The sequence below is a fragment of the Amblyomma americanum genome, chromosome 2 (genome assembly GCF_052857255.1).
Source record: "Amblyomma americanum isolate KBUSLIRL-KWMA chromosome 2, ASM5285725v1, whole genome shotgun sequence".
Classification (NCBI taxonomy): Eukaryota; Metazoa; Arthropoda; class Arachnida; order Ixodida; family Ixodidae; genus Amblyomma; species Amblyomma americanum.
The window spans coordinates 27728272-27738841 of NC_135498.1; the positions used below are offsets into that span (position 1 = coordinate 27728272).

At 46.0% G+C, this 10570-nt stretch overlaps 1 protein-coding gene across 3 annotated transcripts in view; it reads right to left on the minus strand.

The window, feature by feature from the left end:
- Positions 1-7684, minus strand: part of l(2)gl (LLGL domain-containing protein l(2)gl) — a 43069-nt gene extending 35385 nt beyond the window's left edge. Inside the window, exons 1-3 of one of the 3 annotated variants that reach the window (XM_077653603.1) lie at positions 7366-7684; positions 4161-4259; positions 291-388 (exon numbers count right to left, since the gene is read on the minus strand). In XM_077653603.1, the coding sequence (XP_077509729.1) occupies positions 291-388; positions 4161-4244 (182 nt within the window). In that variant the 5' untranslated portion in view covers positions 4245-4259; positions 7366-7684. Of the gene's footprint in view, positions 1-290; positions 389-4160; positions 4260-6452; positions 6789-7365 lie in introns of those variants that run through there. The other 2 variants (XM_077653604.1, XM_077653605.1) reach the window with 2 other exon arrangements.
- Positions 7685-10570: the final 2886 nt, after the last annotated feature.

Here is a 10570-nt window from a genome sequence, read left to right on the forward strand (position 1 = left end):
CGGGATTTCCAATTCAAAAAGCTGCACTTTAGTGACACTTGTCTGTGCAATCCTTGAAGCACAGCTTGAGCTCATTCTATGCTATAGCTACTCTTGATATTTTTGTGAAGGGCAAGGATGCATGCGCAGATATCAAGCTGTAAAGATGCTGCGGCTTCAACACATGGAGCAGGATTCCCCTCTATTGCTGCCCTAATAGTCCTTTGTCATAACACAATGTTCATTAGTCATATGAGCACCTGACACACGCTGCACTCGCAGTAAGCAATGCCTGCACACATCAAGGATACACCCTGAGTGATCCAGTCTTGGTCCCAATGGCAAAAAGCTCCAGAAATGGGTCCCAGGCCAGAGCTGTGGGGCAGTGCGGGAATCCATGGCAGGCAGTCTGGCACGAGTGAAAAACCAAAGCAGAGGGTTAATTAAGTACTTTAATTGCACTAAGGGCTAATAGCTTGTTCAGGAGAAAAAAACAAAAGGGTTTAGGCTCGCATAAAGGGCAAGAAATGGTAGATCAGATTTCTATACAAATCCAATCTTACCCACAGCTCTAGGAACTTTTCATGACAAAATGACAGTCATTCAGTGCCAGCTGATTCAATACCGTTTACATGGATATTGATCAACGACGACACAGAAACTGGGTCAGTGAGCGCAGACTATGCTATTGAATTTTATACAGTGGCAAATCACTTCTTGTGGCACACCGAATGATCACCTTATTTTGAGCTACATCACACAAGGCAAGAACAAAAACTAAAGAGTCACCCCTTTTTATCAAATCCTGTTTAGTTGGTGATAATTCTAGCTCACTGATCGAAATGTACACATTGCATTTATTTACCTAAAAGGCCCCTTTCAGGGTATTACATAAGGGGTGAAGTAATGAAAAGTCTTGTCACATATTGTTACATAAGGTAAAATTGGATCAAATCGCACATGCCACAAAAACTGACATTTTAATCAAGTATGCTGCTAAGACAATTCGTTAATTTCTGAAGCCAAGACTTGTTTCTTAATTCAACATATTAGCAGATCTACAGCTCACTCTATGAGAGGTGTTTCTACAGTCGTAGTACTGTTTACAAAACAGTACAGTAGTAAACAGTACAGTAACACAGCCCACGAACTATGAATGCTCTGCTCAGTAAAAGACGGGCAACAAATCCTAAGAGCACCATCCGTAAATTAGAGCAGACAGACCACACTAAAGGAGCAATCACCAGCTGCTAAGAAGGCCAGGAACAGCTGCCTTCGGACACTCTCTCAGGGGCCACAAATAAAAAGAAAACTAAAGAACATAACCATTCCCCTCCCCAGCATCCGTAGTGACTCACGCTGTAGGAATGCCTGCAGCCACTATTCGAGAGGTGAGCAAAGCAGCTTTTATACCAATTGCAGCTTAATTTTATGACTTATTTGTCATTTTTATGCTTAATTTCATTCTATTTTGTCAAGCACACGTGGGCAGCGGAACGGAATTTGATGACAGACATGTCTGCTGCTTTTACAACAGCAAACCCTGCAGACTGTAGATGCCCGACAGAATGTTTTAAAAAAATGGCGCATTCACCCTTTATCATTCATATGCTTGTTACTCATGGTTTAAAGCTGACTTTTATATCCAAGTATGATTTTGCACAGAGTCCCACTCAAAGGTTTAAACCAGCCGATGAGCCCAATGCTCACAGTTGTTTTTTAGGGTTCTTAGCACTATTGTTTTCGTACTTTTCATTCTTCTCTTAGTGTCAGTAAAGAAGCAAGCCCACAACGATAAAAAATTACTGCTTGTCCTAGCCTATCTGCGTACACTCCGTGAACTTGCAGAGAAACTGTAATACAATACCACCATGCCCTATTGCTGAGCTAAATAATTCTTAACTTTTTTTTTCTTCCCAACAGGGAGTGGGGGACGTTTATGTCAAAGGTTGAAGAACAAAAAGCACCCCCTATTTCAATCCTCAACAGCAAAGTGGAAACATTATAACGCATGGGGGAGAAAACGGTGCTAAAATCTATAACAACATTCTGGAGAGGAGAGGGAAAAGTCCCCTATCCCCTCCAACTGGTCACTACCGAAGGTTGCCACGAGACTTAAGTAACAGAAGCACCAACGCCCTTGAAGCATGTTCAAGAAATATATAATTTGCAAACACTCATCAAAATTTAATGCTAGCTACTCAGGGCACAGACAAGTGAGAATGCAGACAAGAACTTCAGGAAAGTGAAGCTGCATAACAGTCAGGTGATCGACGCTGACAAACAGTCAATATCAGATTCGGCAGCCTTCACAAGTGTTTTTCCAGGGACAAAAGACTGCTAAGGAATGCAATGTCTGTCAACAGCACAGCGCCCGCTGGAGTGCAAGCCTGCCGTATTTGTTCTATTGTCTCACTGTCCCTGCTTCCTTTGTTCTTCCCGCCTCCATGCAGAGAGCATTGAATGAGAAAAGAAATAAAAAAGAAAATATGAACACTACATCCTGGATAAAGCAGCTAGGTGACTGTGGCAACTACATTTTGACAGAGGCAAACAGAATAAAAGCCAGCAAGCCGCAATACCAGCATCTTTTAAAGAATACCACATAGTTCAGTTTAACTTTACGCTAACTAGAGACTGTAGTCACGTGTGTGTTCCCTTTAATTAAAAGTGGTTCTGTAAACACTAGACATAATGAATCGATGAGAACTCTAAAAAGAACATCAAAAAATTTTGAACATGGCACCACACAGTAAGTGAACATAACAAAAATGTGAACACGCTAACACTAGCACTACAAAGTAGTTAAAGCTGAAGAAGAAAAAAAAAAGAAAATGGAGGTGCCTGGCAACCACTGTCTTGCCCCGAAGCTTGGCAAAACAGCCTGGCTCTGCCTTCCTCATATTTCTACGCTGTTGTGTCTACTATCTGCTCACAGAATGGAACAAGCACAAAACCAGCCCTAGCGGATATACGTTTATCAGCAGCAGATTGGAGAGCAGAAATACCTATGTGACGGTCGTAAAACCACACCCAAGTAAGCTATTTCACAAAAAATGTGTGTGTGCGTGTGTGTGGGGGGTGAACTTTCCTCCACAATCTTCCACACAAAAAAAGGGGGGGGGGGGGGGGGTGAAAAAAGGGAACTGCAGCCCAAAAGTGCATGTCCTGCAGAGGCACGGATGAAAATTCAGTGACAGGCTCACCAAGACCTCTTGTAGCCATGTAACCTTTGACATCAGGACTGACAGTGTCGCCCTTACAGCACCGGAAAATCAGGTTACTCTGTGACACAGCAATTAGGCACTCCGGCAGCAGCAGCGGCCTTCACGAAACCGAGGAGGAGCCAGACTGGGCAGCCTGCCAATGCTAGCAGCATGAGCTGTCTCATCCGACGCCTGGTCTTCCTTTTATTAGTTTTTCTTTCTTGCCCTCCCTCTAAGCATTAGAAGCATCGTAACAGCACGCATCCTAGGCAGCGTCACGATCTTGTGTGCTGCTGGAAGGACTATTTGCAGGGTCTGCGTAACTACCCTTTACCCTTTACCGCTGGCAGTTTTCCTCCCCTGAAAGGTGGTTTTAGCAACTAAATGACACAAGAGAGTGCATACACTTGAAGAAACATGTTGACTCTGGTGTAAAAAAGTGGGACACTACAAAAGCAATAAAAAAAAGACCAGAATATACACCAAGATGCGAGACAAAAAATTTGGACAAACTCCGTAAAATGTCTCAAGTGAAGATTGTAAATTAGAGTTTGTTCATTTTCTTGAATTCTACAGAGCCCTATCCCGAAGGCTATACAAAACACAGAAAAAGACTTTTCCCTGATACCAGCCTCAATAATGCAGGAGCTGTTGTCAACACCTCAAGCTAATGAAATATAGTAAATTCAAACATCTTAAAACTACACAATATATATAAAATGCATGAAAAGCCTGCTTATATAAAAATAAGTGCACAAAAACCTTTCAATGAGAAGAAATATCATTACAGATGTAATTGCCGCACCCTGTATATGAAATCGAGGACCACACATTTATGAATGAATGAAATGGCAGCAGACTATCGAAATGACACTAAACAAACTAGTGAAAGAGATGAGAACTTCCATTAATTACCGGAAAAAAAAAAAAAGAACGCAAGGGAGAAACAGCAGCAAAGGAAATAAAAATCTTTACCTTGTTGAACGCAAACAGCTCTCGCTGGACCTTGAGCCGCTCAGCACTCACGTGCTGGGACTTTTTTGTGATGAACTTGAGCATCTTCACTATTCAGGCCTGCGCACAAGGAGTACACACTTTCTTAGAGCCAAACAAACGCTACACTCATACAAGCACTCCCAATGCAACGCAATGGCAATGCGAAAGCGACACACCACACCCAAAACTTGAAAGCCAGTATCAGCCTGGCCTTCCGACAGGTGCTCCCACAGTAAAAAACAAAACGTAGCAGAAAAAAAGCCCCGGTAACCAACCTGACCTGTCGAGAGCACTCGAACGTCGCAGACTTTGTGAGCGATGAACTCGACAAGGCGCCTCGCCTCGCCTCCTATCACCACCTCTCCTGTTTCTAATTCTGGCCCCCTACATCTCCCTCCCCCGTCCCTATGACAAGCTGGCTGCAAGGGATTAATAAGGAGAGTTTGAAGTCACATTAACCAACACGATACCCGTTACTCAAGCACAGCAAAAAAATTAATGAGAGACAAGAAACTAACTTTCAAATGAGAAACAATGGGTACAAAATAAGATAATGGGTCCAGCACGTGTGAATAAGAGGTTTTCAGCACCAATGGAGAAGTCAAGACTAACGACGAAACTGAATGATCTCGAATGTTAAGATGTTTTTGGTGGGTTAGTTAGTTTGGAACTGCCATGAAGCAAACAGCATGCACCCAAACATCTCAGCGCAGTTTATTTCTTGTTCGTCAAGCCTTCATGTGCGGACAGCACATTGTATCACGTTATGTCCTACGCACTTACACTGTGTAACTCCGGTCGCAATGTAATTTTCACGAGACTTCATTACACAAACTAAGCCATCCCCGAATGTAGTCAAGTCAGCACAGAAGGCGACATACAGTTACCAGCACACTTGTGGACTATAATCAGTCAGCTGTCAACAAGCACATCGAAAGAATCCTCATATCCTCTCTAAAGCGGCAGAACCTCCACAGACACGAGTCAACCTCTGAAGCGGCCAGACGTTGCAGTTTCTGCATGCAAAAACTAAGTGGAAGTGGTTGTAGCACCACTGTGCAAACAAGCTGCTTGAGAATGTTAGTACAGTAGGGAGTAGTGTCTCCACCATTCTTTCAGTCTGTTCAAATATGAGTGAACTTTTGCGGCTGAACGACAAATGCTCCAATATAAGGCAACTTTAAGTTCCATCATTAAGACTTAATCATGACATATTTTTCACAAATTTTTGCTCGCAAGGAACACATGCGCCATTTAATCAATTCGTGCTTACTCAGTGCGACGACTGCCAACTTCTACACACTGATGCGTATTTAATGCGAAATTTGCATGATTCTTCAAACAAAAAGAGGCTTTCTGCAAGAAACTGATTCGCAGCACTTCATGCAAGTTATACAGCTTACACCAAACTGCAATGCTGTGCCACAAAATAACGGCGAATTTATGCGGGTTAGTGAACTTGGCCTTCGGCTAACACACTCCATATCACTAAAGTGTACCTTATGATACAGCCTCAACATTCTTCAGCTGCCACATATGCGATAGTGCACAATAGAAGACCACCCACTCATACCCCTTTCTTCAAAACATGCCTTTGCACATTCGAGCTTTAGCATTTCAAGCTATCACGCCTGACGAGTTAACCTGGAAAGGGCCGGCGTTACAGCGCAAGACACTCTGCCTAACACCTGCCTTCTCGTGGCATGCCCCTGCCTTTGTAAACCGCAATCGGTGTCAGTTTCTATGCACAAACGCAGACAATTCTGGGTACAATGTTTTCTTCACCCCTCTCGCGCCACTAGAAAACCATGCGTAGCCTAGCCGCAAGGCGACGTCGCTGAAAGAGGCGCAAAATAAAGGCGTGCTGCGCGCGCGCACAATGCGAAACTGAGAAAAAGAATAAAATTAACAAAGAAACGCGACGCCGCTGCGGAAGGGCTCAATTCACTGAATAGCAGACGACGGAAAGCGCGCTCAACCAAGCAGGTCTCGGATTAATCTCATGTCGGGCAGGCACACACCGGCCGCCCTTGAATACGAGAACGTGTGAAAACTCGGCTGCAATGCGACGCCGAGCCGAAAAGGCATCAATGTCAAGGCGCGCAGATGCAGCAGCGTGCGATGCGCTGCACCACGCCAGACAATACACGGCGCCGCGTCCCTCCCTACGCCGCGGCTGCGCGAAACTGCGCGGCCTTCACCGAGGCAGCCAGACACAAGCAAAGAAACACGAGCGAAAAAAATGCGCTTTGCACGCTGCGTAGCACGTACAGGCATACACCACCTCGACAAGCGCTATGCCGAATGACGCTGAACGTCCACACAGGCGGGCGGTTTCCTCGCGCATACACACAAAAAGAAGAAAACAGTCCGGAATGCGGTTCCCAGTCGATGGCAGAAATTCTTTAGTCGCAGTGCTTGAAGAGTTGCCCACACAGAATAGCCCGAACAGGGAGACGACTACGAGAACGCGATCAGGCGTTGCCGAGATAGCGGAACTACGCTCCACACGGTATTAAAGCTGGACGAGAAAGAGAGAGAAAAAAAAAAAGAAGAGGAACCGCGACGCGTGACGCGCCTCGGCCAGCGCCTACACTGCCGATATCCATCAAAGAAAAATCCGCCTGGGAAGCAAAAAGGATAAGCAAACTTAACGCGGAACGCTATCGCTCTGGGAAGTTTGTGAAACACACTCAAATCAGCGTAGAGACAGCGAATCTTGAACACGCCTTTTTTTTCTTCCTAGCGCGATCTCCGCGAGTTGGGCGTTGACATCGCTTTTGACAAACCAGCCTCCAGCGCTCTTTTCTTGTTTTGTTGATGCGATGCCTGCCAGCTCGGGCACTGACAAGAGAAGGCATGCTGCTCAAAAACAGGAGGAACAGGGTGTTTTATAATCGCAACAGCAGCGCCGAATCGCGAAGCGATATCGGAAGCGGTTGGCAAGGTTAAATGCAAAAAATTTCAAGCCAGCGCAACGAAGTACTCGAAGGAGCGGTCAGCGGGCAGTGCAACGGAGAGAGCGGCTGCACCTGAAGGCCGGTTTTATAGGTTAGGCCTAACGTCGCTCGGAGCGACATTTGTGTTTACGTGACAACTCCGCGCGGAGTAGCCGACCACGCCAAACTTTGATCAAATGACCGTAGCATCGGACGTCCGCAAAAGAAAACGGCAGCGTACTTACAGTGAATGCTCTTCAAAGTGTAAACATCCTATGATGGACTCTCCAACACTTCAAGCAAACCGGCTACACACACACAAACGGCAAGACACTCGACGCATGTGTCCACACAGCGCGTACCTGCGCGAGACGGGGCGCTGTATTCTTGCGCTCCTGAAGAATTTGAGGTTCAAAATATGTTACGGCGTTCAAAGTTTGTCCGCATTGGTAAGTTAGCTTGCAATACTTGCATTTAGAATAACGCTCACGCGGAGTGTATACTATAATTGAGAAAAACGACGCTTCGAACAAGGCGGACTATTTCCTATCTCGGCTGCATGACGTCACCGCCCAGGGGCGCATCGCTTGAATAGGCCATTGACTCGTGCGCGCACCCAAGCTTTCAGTTTTTTCTCGGTGTTTATTGTTACGAGCTCCTGGTCACAAATACACGCGATTCGCGTTTTGAGGCCGCCCAATTTACAGCGCCGCTGGCGTTACGCCGTCGTCTCGACCGCAGTGCAATGACGGGTAGGGCGTTTTGCAAGGCCTGTTCGCATTAACCGGCGCGACGCTCGGCGGGCGCAAATGCTCGGCGCATAAAGAAAAGAGGTGAACGCGGGCGTGGCAAAGGCGACGCGGATGCTGCTGGCTGTTCCGTTTTGCCCGTGCCTGGTCTGGCTCCATAAATATTTGCGGTGTCGCGCTGGCAAACCGCAGGGCCCATAACGGGAAACCCGTCCCGACCCTGGACGAACTACCGGGCGGGCCGTCAAAAGGAGAAATGAAAACAACTCGCGCAAAATAGATGCACGAAGAACGCACTAGACTCCTCTGCGTGCGAATATAAAATGATGCAGAAATTTTGCGTGAGCTTACACATACTAACTCGCGCTCGTCCTTCGCATAAACCGCCCGCCTTGCGGCGCTTAATGTTTATTTATGTTCGCCGTAAGTTTTGTTTTGTTATTCTTGCGCCGCTTGCTTGCTCTGCACAATGCATTTCTTGTGTGTATGTGTCTGGATTTGTTCAACTCCGTTGCCGGTGAGCACACTTGATGCGAACGCGCTTCGACATAGAAGGTGTTTATTCCCATTCCATACATATACTGCCAGCTTCGCAGGTCATGGGCCTTGACATGCCAACAGCTCGTTTCCTGGTTATGCAAATACCCACTGCTATTAATCATAGATTCATTTCCACATAATGCGGGTCTGCAATTCGCCGTAAACACTTAATAGCTTTTTTTTATTTTTCTTCTCCGCTGGGCCTTTCAAATTACCGGAGCATGCATAATGCTGCGCTGCACATGCAGTGCATCAGACCAACTTTTTATTATCTTTTTTTCTGAGCGAGTGTTCCGTACGTGTGACATGAGTGTAATACTGGGCGGGGGAGCGTGGGGGGGCCGAGGGGAAGGGGTGTCAGCGGGAAGGAGAAGACTATAGGAAGCAAGTGTTTACACTGTTTTCGGCGCTAAACAAGCAAGCTATACCATTATGGCCTCATATATATATATATATATATATATATATATATATATATATATATATATATATATATATATATATATATATATATATATATATATATATATATATATATATATATATATAAATAAACGTATTTGGTTGCTAGAAGTAAAATGCAAAGTTGAGAAACCCTCCATTTAGACAGAGGTGTATTTTGAGTCGACGTTTCTCGGACAGGCTCTGCCCGAAGCGTCGACTGAATATATATATATATATATATATATATATATATATATATATATATATATATATATATATATATATATGTGTGTGTGTGTGTGTGTGTGTGTGTGTGTGTGTGTGTGTGTGTGTGTGTGTGTGTGTGTGTGTGTGTGTGTGTGTAACTTAGTAATTACTTATTAAGGAAGCTAACAGTCACTGAAACCAGGGAAAGCATTTTTTTATCGTGCTGTTCAATGGGAAATGTGTGTGTGGGGGGGGGGGGGGGGGGGGCTTGTAGAACTGCATGACCACGCACCGCCCACGGCCGCGGAGTATCGGAAATGAGCAGGCGCCACAGCGGGCGGCGCACATATGTTTCAATGCGAATGCGTCCGCTACCCAACATGTACGGGCTGTCTGTGCACGCTGCACTGAACAAGCGGTGACGGTCGATCGCTATTCGCCGCCCGGGCGGAGTCGTTGCAGGTTCCGCAGCGCCATCATCGGCAATGAACTGCGAAGAGCCGACCGGCTGGCTGCACACCCGGAGGTGGCGGCGTCAGTGGCTTGGCGCGTCGTTGGCGCAAACTGTTCGGTCGGAAACAGAGGCCATATAGTTTCCTTCCTTCCGTTCTCACGCCTCCCGTTCGAGCTTTGGTCGACTTCGTCTTGTTTCCTCCTCTTCTGTTGCTGCGTGGAAAGCGGATGCAGCATTTGCTGCCTTCTTCGAACGCCGCCTCTTTTCCTGCCATAAGACTGTCCACTTGATATATGCGTCGTAGCGATAAAGAGAGAGCGTTGCGGATACACAGCATATCGGATACACCGAATCACCGGACGCCTTCTGCGCAGGGGGCGTCCTAATCCGGTATACGTCGCAGCTATGCTAAATCTCTCTATATAAAAAACTTCCGTCTTTTTGCGTTCAGCGCAAATGTATACCAGACCAGCCGGGTGGCATACCTGCCGCTACACACGCTCAGATGTAGCGCTCAGTAAACAAGGCGACCTGCCTCTCGTCGGTATAGGTTTTAATAAAATACTGGTGGTCGTTGACATTCGATGGATTTCCACCTGGCCTCGGGTGGCATTCAACCGAGAGCAGACGAACGTTCATGGCGGCATGTGTGCAGCACACCTGCGTGCCGCACCTCGCTTTTGTTCGTACTCCATAAAACGAGATGGAGAGATCAAAAGCATATCAATGTGAACGACTGTCAATCATGCGTGAACTGTAAGAAAGTTTTAGCATATAGCAAGGCCACGCTGTTGTCACGACCGCCATTTGTTTACTGTGCATGGCTGTCAATGGCGTATACATCGTGACTACATTACAAACTGAATTCCCTAAGGTGTCATGATGCATGCGCTGTTTCTCATGCTTGCTGCGATAACATTCGGCATCCGGTCCCTACGCAGCGGTTTTGCCGATACAGAGAAGTGGACGATAAGTGAAAATAATAATTGGTTTTTTGGGGGGAAAGGAAATGGCGCAGTATCTGTCTCATATATCGTTGAGACAGATAATAATAAT